General features: G+C 43.2%; 1 protein-coding gene across 1 annotated transcript in view; it reads left to right on the forward strand.

Moving 5' to 3' along the window:
- Positions 1–19,580, forward strand: part of med30 (mediator complex subunit 30) — a 28,416-nt gene extending 8,836 nt beyond the window's left edge. Inside the window, exons 4-5 of the mRNA XM_071367053.1 lie at positions 619–726; positions 18,868–19,580. Of these exons, the coding sequence (XP_071223154.1) occupies positions 619–726; positions 18,868–18,963 (204 nt within the window). The 3' untranslated portion in view covers positions 18,964–19,580. The remainder of the gene's footprint in view (positions 1–618; positions 727–18,867) is intronic.
- The last annotated feature ends 2,267 nt before the right edge of the window (positions 19,581–21,847 follow it).

Here is a 21,847-nt window from a genome sequence, read left to right on the forward strand (position 1 = left end):
GTAGAGAACGATGTGTTCCATACAGCGCTGCTTATTATCCTGCAGACCAGCAGATGTCAGTGTGATTTAAAGCAGAGCAGTCGGTGTAGTGTCAGCCAGACAACGTCAAGCACAGAGAGCGCTTAAAAAGCAAATAAGCACTTGGGTATGGACTGGAGAAGTCCTGATTCTGAATTGGTGGTGGTGGTATGGAACTGTTTGTAGATTATATTATATTTGAAGTGTTTTTGTGATCTACACAAAATCCCTATTTTCTGCTCATGAAGGCGGTTCTAATTCAGTATAACAGGGGAGGGAATGACATAGAAATCTCTTTTATACAAGCTTAGTAGGGAGAGTTTGTGCTCACGCAAGTAGTATAGATAGACTTATTATAATGGAGGACTTGGTGGACTATATATTCTTAGGTTTTAACATTGCCTAATGCAGGGTTTTCCAAACACTGTCCTTTATTTAACCAGGCGACTCCCATTGAAATGGTCATCTCTTTTACAAGGGAGTCATATGTATTTTCCTATTGCAAACCAAAGCACCAAACTACTTATCAATTTACCATCCCCTCATTGAACGTTCGTGGTCAATGTATTTGTTTATATCCACCACCTCTCCCCCACACAGCAACTCATCCCCTACGTGGAGGACGACAGCTCCAAACACGATGAACGCTTGGCCAGCCAGGCCCGCCCGGCAACAGAGGAGAGGAGAGAAATCCTGGAGGTTAACAAGGTGAGCTGCCCACTGGGGCTTTATAGATATACATGTACAGTACGCTGGGCTTTAGAGAGCACAGCCCTCTATATAAAAAGTAACCCCAATGGTGAGTCCAGGAGGAGAGAGGCCAAAAGAGAGAGAGAACAGATGCTACAAAGAGAAAAAAAGATGTATGACAAAATATATTGTGAAGACATACGCTACATATTGTACACAGTACTCCCAGTACTCTTGTGTACTGTATCTTACTTAAAGTATTAATAGCCTGTCTATGACTGTTGAAAAACGTTTTTGGTAAAAACACAACATGCATTATTTGGCAGTGTTGCAGCTTTTATTAGCCCCTGGACAGTGTGTGTGTGTGTGTGTGTGTGTGTGTGTGTGTGTGTGTGTGTGTGTGTGTGTGTGTGTGTGTGTGTGTGTGTGTGTGTGTGTGTGTGTGTGTGTGTGTGTGTGTGTGTGTGTGTGTGTGTGTGTGTGTGTGTGTGTGTGTGTTCCTCTGTGCATGCTTGCCTGTCTAAGTGTGCTGAATCATAATGGAGTTCACAGAAGTCACAGATGAGTATTGGTTACCTTTAAGAGCTCTATCTCCCTCACTGCTCTTAAAGGTAAACCACTACAGTAAAACATGGGGTGAACACTGAGCTTGACTCAGCTCCAGGCGGATGCCAAACAAATGGTGTATCCGCTGCGTGCACACAAACCTTCCATAAGCATCAATAGCAGCATTCTATCTGACCCGTGTTGTTCGATTGCATGTCTGCTGCAGCCATCCCCTCCACTCCACGCTGCTCCACTTGGAGCCCAAATACCCAGCTGCATCTTAAAGCTACGACGAGGAGAAGATGTTTTGGGGAGTTAAAGGGGTTACCTCATCAGGAGGGGAGTGATGTGGCAGAATGCGGAAAGCAGATGTTTAGGAGGCCCGGCTGCATCTGCTGCAGCAAACCCGAGCCAGATAGATAGAGCCAGATAGCCCAGATTCCAGAAGGGAAAAAGATGGGGGGGGGGGATTAACATGTAACCGGATGGGATAAATGGGAAGATTTTAGTGTGAAGACATGCCACATATTGAACCAAATACCAGATTCCACAGGACGAGAGAGAAAAGAGGGAGAAGGGAGGCTACAGAGAAAGAGAAAAAATGGATGGATTACTGGACCGGATGGATAAAGGAGATTTTAGTGTGAAGACATATTGAGACACAGGATTCCAGTCATTCCAGAGGAGGAGAGATGGAGGGAAAAGAGGGAACACTGAGAGAGAGAAAAAAAGAGCGAGAAGACAGATGACCGGATGAACCGATATGTAGACAAAGGGAAGATGTCAGAGGGAAGCTCTCCATATCGAGCCAGAGAGGATTCTCCAGTAGAAGAGAGAGAGAGAAAGAAGAGAGAGACACTTGAAGGAAAGAGAGAAGACCGATAGATGGAAGTCTACAACAGACAGATAGATAGATATGTAGACAGTTGGAACGATACTGGCTTCCAAAAGAGAGCAAAGACTGATGGAATTCCTCTGGAAGACAAATAAAATGACATATACTGCACTGTAAATCAATGACAAACACAATATAAGATTGAGAAATAAGATTATAAGAAGAAAATAGATTTTGATGTAGAACTGAATTGATAGATATGTCCCCAGAAGGGAAAGTAAAACAAAAGGGTAATTGACACCTGTATACAGTAATATCCCCATAGAACAAACAGATGTGAAGGCAAACACCTATAGCCTGGTCGCAGATCTGTTTAGGCAGTCTTGACAATTCGTATGGCCAAACAGATGTAGGACCAGACTAGCCCTGTTGTTTGTGTTTTGCTCCAACCCAGCAGGAAAGATAGGTAAAGGGTAGAGTATGCTAGGTTAAAGGCGGTACACTGGAGGAGCTCCAAGATAAATGACTCCTCCATAGTAATGTCTTGCTGCTTTATGGGCCACCCTGTGTGTGAGTGATAGCCTGTTCTCGTAATCTGTCGATTTGGGTAATTGCTGTTTGTCGGAGGCGCGTTGACTGATGGTGATGCAATCTGTCGAGGGAGGGGGAGAAGAAGGGAGAGAGAGATGGTGTGCATGCGGCCGATAGTGTGTGCTTTGGTGTAAGTATGAGTGAAATATGTGTGTGAGTTCATTTGAGCATGTAACCTCTGTATGAGCGAGTATGGTGTTTGCATAAATGTTTAAGATGCATCAGCCATAATTTATTGCCACCTAATGGTCTGAGATTGCTCTGAGCTGCAGACCTTTTTGCTGCAGACCGATTGTGCATATCAATTCCCCTTTCCTCACTTTCTCCTCTGCTCTAACGAGAAACACAAACTCTGAAGCGCCCAAGTGACCCCAAATTAGAGCCTTAATGAATGCCTCGCATTAGTGGTCACACACCAATTAATGGGAGGAAACAATGAATATGACAAACCGACCACCTGATTCCCTTTTATCGAATTGAAATTCCGAAGATGTTTTGCGGACAAGCATTTTCGTCCCGTCTGTGTCGCCTTTTACGTCCAAGAAGGACACCTGACTGACTGTGTTTTCTGCAGAACGGATGATGATGATTCACTGGGCTCTCAAGAGTATTTGATAATCATTCCATCTGGGATATGAAGCTTCTGCATTGTCATCTCCCCGTCACTTTTTTTCTTCCCTACTTCACCCTCCTTCCTTTCCTCCATTCTTCTCGTCTTACCCTCTTGGGTCCTAACTGATGACCAGCTCCTTCGGGAGTGTCACAGTCAGTCCCCGTGATACGGGAGGGGACCTGGGACCATCCCGAGTGCTTCTCCGTTGCAGCCCTGCCATCAACACTCGGCCAGCGTTTGATTTAATACCAGCCTAAGTGAGAATAAATTCCTGTCATAGCCCATTAAGGAGGCCTTGGAGAGATCTGGCCTGTTATTAATTCTCCACAGCTCCTCTCTTTCTCTCTCCGTCTCTCCTCTCTCGCCTCCCCCTCCCCTCAATCCCTCCCTCGCACACACTCCCTTGCTTTTTTAATATCCTGTTAATTACCGCGTCTGTCCTCTTTATTCAAATGAAAAAGTGAGAAATTAAAAGCAAAGGCAGTTTGTAATTTCAAATCGGGGAAGTGTGGGGGGGTGCCTCTCCAATGGCGGCGCAGTCGTGGATAATGAATTGCAGTGACATTGGCCGGTTAGCAGTGTTATCTGAAGAGCAGGCCGGGGTCTGTGGAGGCCTGATGATAAACAAACAGAGACCCAGATGATAATGAGACTCACTCGGAGAGAGGGATACGGATGGCTTTATGGAGCGCTCTCTCTCTCTTCCTCCCTCCCTCCCTCCCTCCCTCCCTCCCTCCCTCCCTCCCTCCCTCCCTCCCTCCCTCCCTCCCTCCCTCCCTCCCTCCCTCCCTCCCTCTCACTCTCTTTCTCCCTGCTTACACACTCCAGCATTAGCAGGCTGTTCACAGGAGGCGCACAAACCTCCATGTTATTATCAGGCTCATATGTAGCCCATTAGACCACTGTGTTGGCCAGGAGCTTTTTAATTGGTGAGCAGGAGGTCAGAGGGGAAATGCAGCACAACTCGTGTTGTTGGAAGATCAGGGGGCTGTTTTTGGAATGAGAACGTATTTCGAGTGAATTCTCTGATTTTTTTCTATTTTGTTAAACCGTTTAAGGAACATGTAACCATTTAGACTAGAGTTTTTTTTAAATTCTCAAAATGTTTTTATTTTATTCTCAAAATGGATTCGTTAACTACAGCAAGGCAGGCTGAAAGTCTTACTGGCTTGAAAGAGGAAGGATTAGGTGTACAGCAGTATGTCTATTGTGACCGTGGTGGCGCCACCAGGTTGACAGGTTCACTGTGAATCCCACCTGTTTAGAAATGGATCCCATGAACTTAAGATATGTTGGTATGTAGGGCTGTTACGGTGACTGTATTACCACCACACCAGTGGTCATGAGTCATGACCGCAGTCAAATTCCACGTGACCGTTTAGTCAAGTTATCTAGTCTTTTCCAAGCTTTTTTTTTTTTGTAACCTTTTATTTAACTAGGCAAGTCAGTTAAGAACACATTTTTATTTACAATGACGGCCTACTCCGGCCAAACCCTAACCCGGACGAAGCGGGGCCAATTGTGCACCACCCTATGGGACTCTCACGGCTGGTTGTGATACAGCCCAGGGTCGAACCAGGGTCTGTAGGGATGCCTCTAGCACTGAGATGCAGTGCCTTAGACCACTGCGCCACTCGGGAGCCCCCAAACACACTAATTAAACACTTAATAAGAGCCATGTTGCGCAACGTTTCTATAGGCTATGCAATTGCGTGAGAAAACAGAGTTTTGATGGTCTCAATTAAAAAGTTGATTCCATCAGCTTTCTATAGGCTAGACCTACTATATTTATTTATTTATCAACCTTCCTAACAGTAAGCACATTGCTTGTCTTTACAACAGGAGTATAGCCTACCTGGCTGGCATGAAAATGAACCAGAGGAAAAGTGTCCTCCATTCGTTTTTTAAATGCATAGATTACAATATTTTTTCCCCCTGCACACGTTTTGAGACGTGTGCATGATAACGGTCCATTCTAAATGTAAACAAATTTCACACATACAGTCAATCTACACACGAAAACAGGTTTTTAAAAATGTTAGCAAATGTATATATTTTTTTTAACAGAAATATCTTATTTACATAAGTATTCAGACCCTTTGCTATGAAACTCAAAATTGTGCTCAGGTGCATCCTGTTTCCATTGATCATCCTTGATGTTTCTACAACTTGATTTGAGTCCACCTGTGGTAAATTCAATTGATTGGACATGATTTGAAAAGGCACACACCTGTCTATATAAGGTCCCACAGTTGACAGTGCATGTCAAAGCAAAAACCAAGCCATGAGGTCAAAGCAAAAACCAAGCCATGAGGTCAAAGGAATTATCTGTAGCGCTACGAGACAGGATTGTGTCGAGGCACAGATCTGGGGAAGGGTACCAAAAGAAGGGTCTTGGTCAGGGAGGTGACCAAGAACCCGATGGCAGAGCTCCAGAGTTCCTCTGTGGAGATGGGAGAACCTTCCAGATGGACAACCATCTCTGCAGCACTCCACCAATGAGGCACTCCTCAGTAAAAGGCACATGACAGCCTGCTTGGAGTTTGCCAACAAGCACCTAAAGGACTGAGAAACAAGATTCTCTGGTCTGATGAAACCAATATTGAACTCTTTGGCCTGAATGCCATGCGTCATGTCTGGAGGAAACCTGGCACCATCCCAACAATGAAGCATGGTGGTGGCAGCATCATGTTGTGTACTTTTTTTTTTGCAGTGGCAGGGACAGGGAGACTAGTCAGGCTCGAGGGAAAGATGAACGTAGCCAAGTATCAAGAGATCCTCGATGATGAAAAACTGCTCCAGAGCGCTCAGGGCCTCAGACTGGGGTGACGCTTCACTTTCCAACAGGACAACGACCCTAAGCACACAGCCAAGACAACGCAGGAGTGGCTTCAGGACAAGTCTTTGAATGTCCATTAGTGAACCAGCCAGAGTCCGGACTTGAACCCGATCAAACATCTTTGGAGAGACCTGAAAATAGCTATGCAGCGACGCTCCCAATCCAACCTGACAGAGCTTGAGAGGATCTGCTGAGAAGAATGGGAGAAACTCTCCAAATACAGGTGTGCCAAGCTTGTAGCGTCATACACAAGACTCAAGGCTGTAATTGCTGCCAAAGGTGCTTCAACAAAGTACTGAGTAAAGGTTCTGACAATTTCTAAACCTGTTTTTTCTCATTATGGGGTATAGTGTGTAGATTGATGAGGGATTAAAAAAAATAAAAATAAATTAGAATAAGGCTGTAACGTAACAAAATGTGGAAAAAGTCAAGGGGTCTGAATACTTTCCGAATGCACTGTATATTGTTTAGAATATTTAAAGACAAGATTTAAATAAGAATAGTCTGATGGGTGACAATATTAGCCTATTACTTGTGAATTATATATCATCACTTGTGAATTATATATCATCACTTGTGAATACAGTAAGGCATGAAAGAGAGCATACCTTTTGTTGTTGACTTTAAAAAAAATCATAGTCGCACACCAATGTAGCCCATAGGCCAACATGTTTTGATAAGGTTTGTATCACTACTAAAGTGGCCAAATAACTTCTTAAAATGAAGCACATTAATCCGCTTTACAAGGGGTGTAGAGCCTAACTGGCATACATAAGCAGCGCGTGAGCTTCAAGTTTGGGGAAGATAATTTTCACCACAAAAATGCACTTTTATAATCGAAGCATGACATGCATAATTGCATTTGCAGTCACTTTTGATAATGGTGTTTTCCCACTAATTGCATTTTGGAACATTCGCGCTTATAGCCTACTGCCGTGAGCACATTGCTGTGAAGAAATAGCCTAATAGTTTATCAACATTGAAAGCTAATATCTGTTAACTTGCTTTAAAATGTTTTTTTGATGCTAGTGGTTGCATTAATTTGGAATCTATTGCATCCCACAATTGTCCCAGACTATGTTTGGAATATTTATTTCTCACACAGAAGGACAAGTTGACCAGTAGAATAAGTCGACATAGGCTAGTGCTTTTGCTGTTTGTTAGGCCTACTCATCTTGTTGACTGACAAAAAGTAAATTTGGACAGTTCTTCCAATATGTGCCTCTGAATTCAATAAGGATGTGCGCAGATGTGTCCCTGGTGTGTCTCTTTATTTGTAGCCTGTGAGAAGGACCTGAGATGCTGTGAGAAGGACCCGATCACGTGACGGGCATTGGCTAATAAGAATGAAGATATCTGAGAGAGCCATGAGAGTGGGGAATTATAATAATTATATTCAGCCCAAGAGCACAACGGCCACTGATCGCAAGAGGCATGGATTTTATTCGGGGGCATTACGGCCACACAAATGCCACTGGGAAATTCGAGTCATTATCAAGTGCTTGTCAAATTTTGAATCAGATACTGATGAAGTGTGTGCAGATTGTGCAAATTAGCAAATCTTTTCTGCTAAATGAACTAGTGTAGCCCACAGCCATATGGCATAGCCAGATCAGGACTATGATCAGGGCTAACATAAAGATAACTCTAGTATGCTATTCTGTTCTTCTAAAATACACCACATTTTCTTCATATCATGTTTCTTTAGACCTGTCCTAAAATAAATATTGGATTTATTGTGATGGTGTAGGCTATATTAAATGGATTGATTAGACTATATAAAATGTAGATGTTCCAAAGGTCTGCATCAGTGGCTTGTAGGCTATGCGTGGAAGCCAGGAGATGCTAAATGTGTTTATGTTAATTAACGGTCAATTACCGTGAGACCGGCAGTTATTTGCTTGACAATCACCGGCTGACGAAATTTCATGACCGCTTACAGCCCTATTGGTGTGAAGAGTAAATCAGGCCGACAACTGGAATCAGCTGCGCCAACAAAACAAGTGACACTTTGCCACTCTCCCCAAACACCAAACCTTGTTCTTGCTCCCCTCGTGTAAAAAGAGCAAAAATAACATCTCCAATCGGTGGAGACTTTAAAGTGGAATTACACCGCCTTTCATCTTCCCAGATATCTGCCTGCCTCATTTTCTCTCCACGGTTGCATATGAGATCTGGGCTGGACCCATATGCTCTAATCCCCTGACAGCTGAGGCAGAGATGAAAGAGCCCGGCTCGTTGGCCCTGAGATAGAGAGGGAGGCATTACCGAGCAAATGCAGTCTAAAGCCCCCTATACCTCACACTACACCCGAGTTCTCCAAGCTAACCTTCTCTATTGCACCCTTCCTCTCTAAACTACCCCTCCACCATTACACCCTATACACTCACTCTCCAAGCTGCTCCTCCACTACACCCAACACCCTCTCTCTCCAAGTTACCTCTCCAAAACACCTTACACTTTCTCTTTACAAGCTCTCTCACCCTCCCACCCACTCTCTCCAAGTTAACCCTCCACTACCTGCTCACCCTTCAAGATACCCTTCCAGTATGGACAACATCTCACTCCTTGAAATCCAAACCCATTGTCCGACACACTGTCCTATTCATTCACACTCTTTGACTGTATGGCACCAGGCTCAGACAAATATTGATGGTCCGTAACGTTAGCACAAAGAAAACTGTGCAGATATATCTTATTTTGCTACTCCGACTCTGCCGTAAGAGAGTTACTCCAGATGGGCAAATGTATCTCCTTTAAGCATATTGTGTCCCCACTGAGTTCTGAAACCTATGAACTCTCTCTGCTCTTCTCCCAATATCATCCGAAGAGATTATAGGGAAAACTATTCAGTTATTGGGTTTATCAAACTCCCATGAGATTGGATGATAATCCTTATTTGATTTGATTTGAAGGCATCATCACAAGTCTTCCCTTCCCTCACCTCGTCTGCTTCCTCATGTCTCCACTGTCCCTTTTATCTATACTGAACAAAAATATAAACGCAACATGTAAAGTGTTGGTCCCATGTTTCATGAGCTGAAATAAAAGATCCCAGAAATGTTCCATATGCACAAAAAGCTTATTTCTCTCAAATTTTGCGCACAATTTGTTTACATCCGTGTTAGTGAGAATTTCTCATTTGCCAAGATAATTCATCCACCTGACGGGTGTGGCATATCAAGAAGTTGATTAAACAGCATGATCATTACACAGGTGCACATTGTACTGGGGACAATAAAAGGCCACTCTAAAATGTGCAGTTTTGTCACAAAACACAATGTCATAGATGTCTCAAGTTTTGAGGGAGCATGCAATTGGCATGCAATTGGCATGCTGACAGCCGGAATGTCCACCAGAGCTGTTGGCAGAGAATTTGTTAATTTCTCTACCATAAGCCGCCTCAAACTTAATTTTAGAGAATTTGGCAGTACGTCCAACTGGCCTCACAATCACAGACCACGTGTAACCACGCTAGCCCAGGTCCTCCACATCTGGCTTCTTCACCTGCGGGATCGTCTGAGACCAGCTATCTGAACAGCTGATGAAACTGAGTCTTTCTGTCTGTAATAAAGCCCTTTTGTGTTGAAAACTAATTCTGATTGGCTGAACCTGGCTCCCCAGTGGTTCCCACTGTCATGACTTGACTTAAACATTAATCTGAAGACTGTTATTTATCTAATTACCTAACTATGTTTAATTATTACCCAATTCAATGAATCATGTAACAATTAACTCATTAGGATTTGGGGCACCACGAGAGAGGTTCTTTAAAGAGTTACCATCTCCCGAATTAAATTAAAGGTCTTTACCTATCACATCCATAAACAGTCAACTTATTAATCAGAACCTCGTATCATATCATCATTCTGAACTGTCGTAACCTTGCATCTGCAAAAAACCCAGCCTTACTTATGATTCAGTACTACACAAATTGGTTTACTTATTTATTTACTAGCTAATTAAATTGGAACACAGGATAAACATACGCACTAGCATTTGTTATTGACTGGGGACTTAATATGCTGAAAACAGGTCCCTAGCGGAATGACAACAACATGGCTGCTTATTAAATAAGAGACAGAGAGGGAGAGAGAGGGACAGAGACACTTAATATTGGTACATTCAGAAATTTTTCGCTGCACGCTTGTAAGGCTCTGATTGTCCGAAATGGTTCCGACAAGTCTTCTACGGTTGTCCTTCTCTGTAGTTGTCCGGTATCTGGTGACTTGTCGTGTAGTCCTGAACAGAACTACACAGGTGACTTTCCTTCCATTCACTCTTGAAGATGCTTCTTTGAAGATAGGCTAGCCAGCCGTTTTGATGGTTTGAGTAGAGTAACAGGATGGTCCTACTTAAATTAGCTTTCGAAGATACTTTACTTAGGACAGCTAATCAGCCATACCAGTGATTGTCCGGGAGGTGAGTTTCTCATCTCTACCTCGTGTTGAGATTCAAAGTTCAAACCACTTTAAACGTGCAGCTGCAGCTTCACTTCTTTCTAGTCTGATACGTTCATTTCTTAACCCATCATTTATTCAGTTTGTTCGAAAGGGGCGGTTCCATCAGGCTGACATGCTCTCTGACCTCACTTCGGGGCGGTGACTACTCACGGTGCAAAGTTATGTAAAACAATTATCTTTTATAGCTCCTCAAATTACATCCCTCACTTATCAAAAACACTCATCATTTTTCAAATTGCATTCACAACACATAGTATGGACACTTCATACATGTAGTGGGTATACTTTCCAAGTTACAGTATTTCCTTTATAACGTTTTTATTGACATAATAACATCAGAAACAAAATTATATTAGTGTTTTATAGATCGCCTCTGGTCATTCCCCACGGTCAATATTAGAAATATTGTTCCAGTATTTGCTTTTGAACGTGTTAAGAGTTTCGGCGGGAAAAGTCTATTTGCAACAAAGAACATTCCTTTTGGGGAATCTTGGGGAGGGAGACCTGAATCTTCTCCCCTTGATTTATAACAGGACATGAGTTATTAATCCTCACAAGTTCTTTCCTCCCCCCTCTGCGGGTGAGAGGGGGTCTGATTGAAGTTATTCATTGCAAACCTGATCTATTTGGATCCTCGTGGACAGTCATGTGAAATCCATAGATTAGTGTCTAATGAGTTTATTTCAATTGACTGATTTCCTTACATAAACTGTAATTTAGTAAAATCGTTGAAATTGTTGAATGTTGTGTTTAATTTTGTTCAGTATACTTTCTAAACTGCCTGGTCACTGTGCAGAAGCTTTTATTTCAAGGGACTTGTTGTGAGCCCACAACTTTGGGGTTACGCCTAGTTTCCTAGCACAATTCTCCAACCAATTGCGCCCTCTGAACCCTACATACAAGCTAATCCTCTCAAAGACCCCAATTGCAACAGGACAGGTTTCTTTTTGTGCTTCTAATTTAATTCTTGCTTATCAATTCCCATGTCACCACGCCCCCAGTGCAAAGCCAACACTCTACCTTCATCAGCACACTCTAGCTTTAAATCCTAAACGCTGCTTTCAAGATGGGATGAACTTTTCAACTCTGGGATTACACATTTACTGTACTGAAAACTTGTGCCTCCTTGACTGTAAAGCAACTTACATGCGAGAGTGGATCCCCTGGTGTTAAAGCTAATGTTTAGTGTTTGCCAAAGGACGCATCCATAGTCCAAGTGCTTAGGTCAGACAAAATAGGCCTACTCACCTCTGTTATGTGGTGCACATGTTATCCAGCACAAAACGGTTCTACAATGAATATTGAATACATTGAACACCTTCCTAATATTGAGTTGCACCCCCCCTCCTTTTCCCTTAGAACAACCTACATTTTTCGGGGGATAGACACAAGGTGTCTAAAGCGATCATGTTGACTCCAATGCTTCCCACAGTTGTGTCAAGTTCACTGGATGTCCTTTGGGTGGTGGACCATTCTTGATACACACAGGAAACTGTTGAGCGTGAAAAATTCAGCAGTTCTTGACACAAACCGGTTTGCCTGTCACCTCGTTCAAAGGCACTTAAATATTTTGTATTGCCCATTCACCCTCTGAATGGCACACATACACAATCCATGTATCAATTGCCTCAAGGCTTAAAAATCCTTATTTAACCTGTCTCCTCACCTTCATCTGATTTAACAAGTGACATCAATAACGGATCATAGCTTTCACCTGGATTCACCTGATCAGTCTATGTCATGGAAAGAGTTCTTAATGTTTTGTGTACTCATTGTTTGGCCCAACCATTGGTTTTAAAGAGAGGGTGTGAAATGGCAGTTTAGCCTCTGTGCCCCTTTATATATAATCACTGTGAACAAAATCCCAAAGCAGAGCCCAATCAACGCCGCTACCTGGCAGCAAGTCAAGTGCTGAAGAGGGCTGGGCAGGGAGAAGATGGGAAAAAAGCACCAGGAGCACTGCTACTTGTAAAAGCAGCGGAATCAATGGGAACTGTTCTGCAACAGTTGGCTGCACTGCAAGCTTTCCAGCTCAGTGCTGAGGACATATTGAAAGGCGGGGTGTATGCAGAGGATGACAACATGTCTATTGTATTTCTGCCAGTGAGCGGTGGAAGGCTTTATCTCCCTCACCAAACGTTGGGCCTTTGTTCTCCTGGGAGGCCCATGTCAACTAGTTGGGCAGTTAAACTCTCCCTTAAAAAAAGCCATAAAGTTTATAAAGTCAATTAAGGCTATTAAAGCAATGTCAGACAAATTAAGGTTGCTTCGCCGAGCTCCCCAAAGGCCGCTGTCAACTGCAAAGCCCACTTAGCATCAGAAGGCTCCTCAAGCAGGTCGCAGTGCTGGCTTACCTCCTCAGTTCAGTTTGCACTGTGCTTACTGAGGAGGGAACTTGCCCGGTGCCCAACCCGAGCAATAGACTTCTACAAAATAATCCACCAGCCACTATGGTGGCACTAGATAGTCTGCACTCGTCATATAACATAGTATACAGATATGCTACATGATGCATGCCATTGAGAGAGTGCCTTTTCTTGACCAACCCCTCTCTTGACGATGGCATGCCCACCATAACAGAACACCAAATACAGTGCATTCGGGAAGTATTCAGACCCCTTCCATTTTTCCACATTTTGTTACGTTACAACCTACCCCACAATGACATACCCCACAATGACAAAGCAAAAACAGTTTTTTTTAAATGTTTGCAAATTTTATAAAAAATACAACAAATACCTTATTGTACGTAAGTATTCAGACCCTTTGCTATGAGACTTGAAATTGAGCTCAGGTGCATCCTGTTTCCTATGATCATCCTTGAGATATTTCTACAACTTGATTGGAGTCAACCTGTGGTAAATTCAATTGATTGAACATGATTTGGAAAGGCACACACCTGTCTATATAAGGTCCAACAGTTGACAGTGCATGCCAGAGTAAAAACCAAGCCATGAAGTCGAAGGAATTGTCTGTAGAGCTCTGAAACAGGATTGTGTCGAGGCACATATCTGGGGAAGGGTACCAAAAAATGTCTGCAGCATTGAAGGTCCCCAAGAACACAGTGGCTTCCATCATTCTTAAATGGAAGAAGTTTGGAATCACCAAGACTCTTTCTAGAGCTGGCCGCCCGGCCGGTCACAGAGGTGACCAAGAACCCAATGGTCACTCTGACAGAGCTCCAGAGTTCCTCTGTGGAGATGGGAGAACCTTCCAGAAGGACAACCATCTCTGCAGCTCTCCACCGATCAGGCCTTTATGGTGGAGTGGCCATACGGAAGCCCCTCTTCAGTAACATGACAGCCCGCCTGGAGTTTGCCAAAAGGCACCTAAAGAACTCAGACCATGAGAAACAAGATTCTCTGGTCTGATGAAACCAAGATTGAACTCTTTTAGTCTGAATGCCAAGCGTCACGTCTGGAGAAAACCTGGCACCATCCCTATGGTGAAGCATGGTGGTGACAGCATCATGCTGTGGGGATGTTTTTCAGTGGCAGGGACTGGATGACTAGTCGGGATCGAGGGAAAGATGAATGGAGCAACGTACAGAGAGATCCTTGCTCCAGAGCAGGACCTCAGACTGGGGCGAAGGTTCACCTTCCAACAGGACAATGACCCTAAGCACACAGCCAAGACAACGTAGGAGTGGCTTCGGAACAAGTCTCTGAATGTCCTTGAGGGGCCCAGCCAGAGCCCAGACTTGAACCTGATCGAATATCTCTGGAGAGACCTGAATATAGCTGTGCAGCAACGCTCCCCATTCAACCTGATAGAGCTTGAGAGGATCTGCAGAGAAGAATAGGTGAGACTCCCCAAATACAGGTGTGCCAAGCTTGTAATGTCTTACCCAAGAATACTCAAGGCTGTAATTGCTGCCAAAGGTGATTCAAGAAAGTACTGTGTAAAGGGTCTGAATACTTATGTAAATGTAATTTTTTTAAATATTTATTTTATTTGAGAAAAAAATCTAAAATCTTGTTTTTGCTTTGTCATTATGTTATTGTGTGTAGATTCATGAGGGGGAAAATACATTTTATAACATTTTAGAATAAGGCTGTAACGTAACAAAATGTGTAAAAAAATCAAGGGGTCTGAATACTTTATATGGACCATTCTCTTCTCACGAAGACAAGTTTCAGAACCGACTCCTCCTCGGCTGCCAATGACAGCGAGGTGGCACCGATAGATTATGGAGAAGAGTGCTATCGCAGCAATACGAGTTCTCTCTCTTCTCCTTTTCTCTCCTCCTCTCAATCTGCCTAATCCCCTCGCCTCACTCACTTACACTTGTAATTCCCAGCCAGATCCACCGGAGTGAAAGCAGCGACAGGGCGGATAAGCCGAACGGAATCCTGAGTGAAGGCACATTTTTTTGCACGACTTGCTATTCTCGACTTTGGCTGGCAACTTTAAATCACGGTGAAGCCGTTCGCCAGTTATCGTCGAAATCCGCTCAATAAAAAAAGCGACCGGGCTCCGGAAAGGATTGTTGATGAAATGTCAAAAAGGAGGAATCTCTCGTCTATTGATATCATAACAAGATTAGTTTTGTTTGGTCTAATTTATCAAAACCCTGAATGTTTCTAATGGGGCAAAATAATCAATTAACACAGAAATGTAAATTATGTAAGATAATAGACTATCTGCTGTTTGTACTTTCGGGACTATACCAGACTGTTTGAAAATAATAGAAATTACAGTGTGAGGGTGGCTGAGATGTTCCCTCCAAATGTGATAGGGTTTGCTCTTAGCACGTCGTCACTCAGCCAAGAGAGAAATATTTGAATGAAACGGAATTTTAATAATAAGAGGTTTTGATCTAAAATTCCGTCTCTCGCCCCATTATTAAGGACGGCTCCTTTTTATCTCACTTTGAGATGAGGGTTGAAGAGAATCAGATGAAGGGAGCGGAGAGAGCGAGAGAGGAAAAAGTGTGAGAGAGAGAAAAAGAGAGCCCAGCCCCAACGCTTCTGCCTCAACGTTCACTCAGTTCACACTCAGGTGTTCTGTATGATAAACTATCACCACTCAGATATCAAAGTTCTCTCACTTCCAATTGTTCTCCTTTAAAGGCGCGACTAATGACAAAGTTATTCTGTTCAAAGTCTCCTCCTGTAAATCTAACCGCCCTTCAGATATGCATAACCACTTTGTCTAATCTTTGCTATTTTAACACACTGATTTGACTTGAGAGGAACCCTTTAAAGTCAGACTAAGAAAGGCGAAGATGACTGAAGCTGTCAAGATAAAACTTCTGGGGTATTAATGAGTCATTGGTATCATATTGAATTGCTCGTCTTCTATCACTAAGTGGCCCGAAACTATAGTGCTGTCTTTTAGAAGATTTGGAAGGACAAAGAGAACGTACATAGGAAAGGAGGTATGCTGACATGAGGATTGCCGATGCCCTGGAGCACTCCAACATCTGCCTGGGCAAAATTGCCTCTGTCCTCTGCCCAGGTGTGCCATGAAAGCACCTGAGAGAGAAAGGCAGGATCTCCTCAGCGGTTGGCTGGCCATATCAAATCAAGCTTTATTTGTACAGCACATTTCAGACATGGAATGCAAGTCAATATGCTTTAAAAGAAAAAAACTATGAAAATAAAAGCTGAAATATTTACTACACAACAAACATAAGATAAAAAACTAAAGAATGACAAAAACTGAATGACTAAAAAGCAACCTGAGCAAAAGCAAAGCTAAAAAGTTGTTTTAAAATCTCTTTTAAATATGTCCACAGTTTCAGCCCCCCTCAGGTTCTCTGGCAGGCTATTCCAGAGGTTGGGAGCATAATAACTAAAGACGGCCTCCCCATGCCTCTTGGTCCTAGGCTTTGGGATAGGTAAAAGGCCAGTGCCAGAGGACCTGAGGGACCTACTGGGTACATAACTTAAAAGCATGTCTGACGTGTATTGGGGTGCACAATCGTGAATTGATTTAAAAACCAATAGAAGAATCTTAAAATGAATTCTAAAACTCACAAGGAGCCATTGCAGAGACCTTTAAAACCGGTCTAATGTGTGCTCTCCGTCTGGTCTTGGTCAGTACCCGTGCTGCAGCATTCTGTATGTTTTGCTGTTGACCAATGGCTTTCGTGGGTAAACCAGACCGAAGACCATTACAGTAGACAAGCCTGCTTGTAATAAAAGCATGGATGAGTCTCTCTATCAGCCTGAGAGAGAAACGGCCGCACCGTGGCAATGTTCCTCAGGTGGTAAAAAGCTATTTTGGTCACATTCCTAATGTGTGATTTGAAATTTAGTTCCGAATCTAAAACAACACTTAGGTTTTTTACCTGGTGTTTTATCTTTATTGTCTGTGAATTCAAATGTGCGTCCTCTCTGTGCTTTGGCTCCAACAATAAGTACCTCGGTCTTGTCTTGATTTAGCTGGAGGAAGTTGCGAGCCATCCAAGTATATAAATCACTAATACAGTTTAATCATTTATCAGTGGAGCTAAAATCCTCTGGTACCTTGTCACGTCCAACTGTAACCTGCATGCACGTACACACGGATGCACACACACACACACACACACCTCTGTCAGTCCACTGTAGTGTACTGTATTAAGTTGTGTCTATGCTCAGGTAGCCATTTTCCCCCCACAAACCTGCTTATTGTCTACGGGAGGCCTCTACAGACGGCAGCTCAAAACCCAATTCTTTGTTTACTTTCATGATTTGTTGAACAGCCTTCCTGCTATGCCCTACACAATGTCAGACCGTGTCAAAAGGAACGAACGTGGACGAAAATGGTCTTGAGTGGCAAGCGAGGAAATGAGAGAGTGTATCCCCATGATGCCCGAAGAGAAAGAGTGAGTGAGGGAGGGAGTCGGACCCTTCAGCGGCATGCAGGCTAAGCTGTCAGAGGTGCGGAAGGCGAAGCCGTTCTCTCAGGTTTGGCCGACCAGTCAGAACTGTCAGAGCCATCACTTTCCATCAGCAGTGGGATCGTTCATAGACCTGCAGCTCTGAAATATGTGTGTTAAAAACACATTCCACTGTCTTCTCTTCTGTTTCTCTCCCAACGGTATTGAAATGTTACGCCACAAGCATTTCGCTACACCCGCAATAACATCTGCTAAATATGTGTATGTGACCAATACGATTGGATTTGAAGGTTGGAGTAGCAGTTAATTCATTCATCTGAGTTTTTTTTATAAAGGATTTCAGATTTGTTTGTTGGTATTTATTATCTCAGGGAAAAAATCCATATATGTACAGTATATAGAGGGATCGCTGCACGTGACATTTCATTGTGTGCAACAGTACTTATGTATGACTCAATAGTATATCAGGCTGAACTGAAATTCCAAAGATTGGCTGCTCGATCTCTCAACTCATGAAGAGAAAGATAAAGGACGTCTTTATTTAAAGAGTCGCTGGTGGGGTTCATGAGGTGCATCCCGTATAGTACAGTACACGCTCCTCCCTCCCGGTGACTCAAAATGAAAGCCTGGTGGCAAAAGAGAGAGAAGAACCCCCTAGACACACAATGGAACTGTTCCAAATGTTCCAATCCGGAATATCTTCAAGGACAATCAGCTAAATAGTTTACATTAAGAGGGGCTGTGTGAAATCGATTGCTGAAGGTGTTATCTGCGCTCGCAAAAATGGCTGGTAATTAGTCACGGCTAAAGGAGCATTAGTGAGAGAGCAAGATGGATTTAATCTTTAATATATTTTCGCTGCACTGCAGATACAGTAGCCTCATGAGTGTCTGTCTCTCCCTCTCTGCATGCTATATTCTGCTAGCTAGTCAGACCACTATCTTAAGGCATACCTAGCTAAACTTCTCCAACACTGGTGCTAGGCCTGGGCCTGACTGAAGTCCTATAAGGACACTGTTAGCATGTGTGCTTTTGGAGCAGCTTAGTCTCTGCCATTATTTGTTTGTGCCTAAACCTCAGCAATAAGGCACTTGAGTAAACCGCAGCTGTTGACTTTTGAGTTTGGACTTGTGCATTCAAAGGTAATCTGCAGGCAAACTGGCTGTGAGTGACCGATTCTGTCCAGATGTGTGTGTGTTTAGAGATTAAACTACTGCAGGGATTGATCATGTCAGCCAATCAGCTCTGCTTGTTCAAAAACAAAAGGCAAATCCTCCCATGAAAAACGACCGTGTGTTCTTTCAGTTGAGGCTCTTGAACCTAATGCCCCTTTCAAAGCTTTTCAAAGGCATCTTATCAACCAGCCACCACTGTTTAAATACTTGTATGTCTACGGCTTGTTTGATGGGCTCTGACAATGTGATTTCATGTGCTTTATTACAGAAGCTCAAACAGAAGAACCAACAGCTGAAGCAGATAATGGACCAGCTCAGAAACCTCATCTGGGAGATAAACTCCATGCTGGCTGTTAGGAGTTGAACGGCAAACACGGCGACACAGAGAGAGAGAGACACACAGGCGCATACACACACAGGCGCATACACACACACACACACACACACACACACACACACACACACACACACACACACACACACACACACACACACACACACACACACACACACACACACACACACACACACACACACACACACACACACACACACCAACCAACACACACCAACCAACACACACCAACACACCAGACTGGAAGACATGGTTGTTAACTGGATATCTGACAGGGTCCCTTTGAGGCTGATGTTGACACTGCACTTTAGAAATGCAGGCTTTTGCAATATACCACCCTCAGTCCCAGAAAAAGGAAGGGGAAGAAAGCAAAGAAGAACGAAGAGAAGTTGTGCGATGGAGAAATGCTGATAAACACTCACCGTACAGTTTATTAGGTACACCCATTTAGTAACAGGTCGGACCCTCCTTTGCCTCCAGAACAGCCTGAATTCTTTGGCGTATTCTACAAGTTGTCGGAAAACGTTCCACAGGGATGTTGGTACATGCTGCGATGGCATCATGCAGTTGCTGCTGATTGAATGGCGGTACATTCATTGTACATAATAAACTGTCCGATGAGTGTAGTTGTCGCTTACAATATGGTTATTAAGAGGACTTTCAGAGTTATAGTTTATTTAATATCCTAAGATATTTGACAAATACTACATTTACCCATTTAGAGGAGTTTTGAAGTTCGATTTCCTTCAAGATGTGTTTATACATTCCTAAACCATTTTAACTAAAATTACATACAGTGAGGGAAAAAAGTATTTGATCCCCTGCTGATTTTGTACGTTTGCCCACTGACAAAGAAATGATCAGTCTATAATTTTAATGGTAGGTTTATTTGAACAGTGAGAGACAGAATAACAACAAAAATATCCAGAAAAACGCATGTCAAAAATGTTATAAATTGATTTGCATTTTAATGAGGGAAATAAGTATTTGACCCCCTCTCAATCAGAAAGAGTTCTGGCTCCCAGGTGTCTTTCATACAGGTAACGAGCTGAGATTAGGAGCACACTCTTAAAGGGAGTCAGTTTCTTACCTGTATAAAAGATACCTGTCCACAGAAGCAATCAATCAATCAGATTCCAAACTCTCCACCATGGCCAAGACCAAAGAGCTCTCCAAGGATGTCAGGGACAAGATTGTAGACCTACACAAGGCTGGAATGGGCTACAAGACCATCGCCAAGCAGCTTGGTGAGAAGGTGACAACAGTTTCTGCGATTATTCGCAAATGGAAGAAACACAAAAGAACTGTCAATCTCCCTCAGCCTGGGGCTCCATGCAAGATCTCACCTCGTGGAGTTGCAATGATCATGAGAACGGTGAGGAATCAGCCCAGAACTACACAGGAGGATCTTGTCAATGATCTCAAGGTAGCTGGTACCATAGTCATCAAGAAAACAATTGGTAACACACTACGCCGTGAAGGACTGAAATCCTGCAGCGCCCGCAAGGTCCCCCTGCTCAAGAAAGCACATATACATGCCCGTCTGAAGTTTGCCAATGAACATCTGAATGATTCAGAGGACAACTGGGTGAACGTGTTGTGGTCAGATGAGACCAAAATGGAGTTCTTTGGCATCAACTCAACTTGCCGTGTTTGGAGGAGGAGGAATGCTGCCTATGACCCCAAGAACACCATCCCCACCGTCAAACATGGAGGTGGAAACATTATGCTTTGGGGGTGTTTTTCTGCTAAGGGGACAGGACAACTTCACCGCATCAAAGGGACGATGGACGGGGCCATGTACCGTCAAATCTTGGGTGAAAACCTCCTTCCCTCAGCCAGGGTATTGAAAATGGGTCGTGGATGGTTATTCCAGCATGACAATGACCCAAAACACACGGCCAAGGCAACAAAGGAGTGGCTCAAGAAGAAGCACATTAAGGTCCTGGAGTGGCCTAGCCAGTCTCCAGACCTTAATCCCATAGAAAATCTGTGGAGGGAGCTGAAGGTTCGAGTTGCCAAACGTCAACCTCGAAACCTTAATGACTTGAAGAAGATCTGCAAAGAGGAGTGGGACAAAATCCCTCCTGAGATGTGTGCAAACCTGGTGGCCAACTACAAGAAACGTCTGACCTCTGTGATTGCCAACAAGGGTTTTTCCACCAAGTACTAAGTCATGTTTTGCAGAGGGGTCAAATATTTATTTCCCTCATTAAAATGCAAATCAATTCATAACATTTTTGACATGCGTTTTTCTGGATTTTTTTGTTGATATTCTGTCTCTCACTGTTCAAATAAACCTACCATTAAAATTATAGACTGATCATTTCTTTGTCAGTGGGCAAACGTACAAAATCAGCAGGGGATCAAATACTTTTTTCCCTCACTGTACAGGATGACATGTTTGTGGTGAAAAAGAGCACAGATCTGTGTAAAAATACCATAAAACTAATCATAAGGCACATTGTTGAAAAAAAGTTTCAAATTAAATCACTGCTAGATTGAGGTTTCCAATTTCCCCCCCCCACATAGATCTTCTCTTTTGCACCATGAAAATGGTACAGTGTAGTGAAATGAAAGAGTTTTGTGTTTTGCTTCTGCTTTTCATGTGTGGTTGGCTGCTTGATGTAGAAGTGTCAATGCAGTATCCCCTGGACTTTATGGTGATCACAATGTCTGGTTAACTTTAGGAGTTCTATGGCGCTATAAATCCTGCTGTGGTTTAGACCAACACTGTTTCTGTCTGTTCTATTTTCATATCTGTGGGGCTCACTGCTCACGAGAACAGCCTGATCAAGTAGGGACGTCCGTATGTGGTCTTTTGGATTGTCCCCAGGCTTTAAACACTTTTTTTTATTTTTATTACCGGCAGAAACAGTGCCAGCCCAGTCAA

Source organism: Salvelinus alpinus, chromosome 26 (genome assembly GCF_045679555.1).
Source record: "Salvelinus alpinus chromosome 26, SLU_Salpinus.1, whole genome shotgun sequence".
In the NCBI taxonomy this organism is placed as follows: domain Eukaryota; kingdom Metazoa; phylum Chordata; class Actinopteri; order Salmoniformes; family Salmonidae; genus Salvelinus; species Salvelinus alpinus.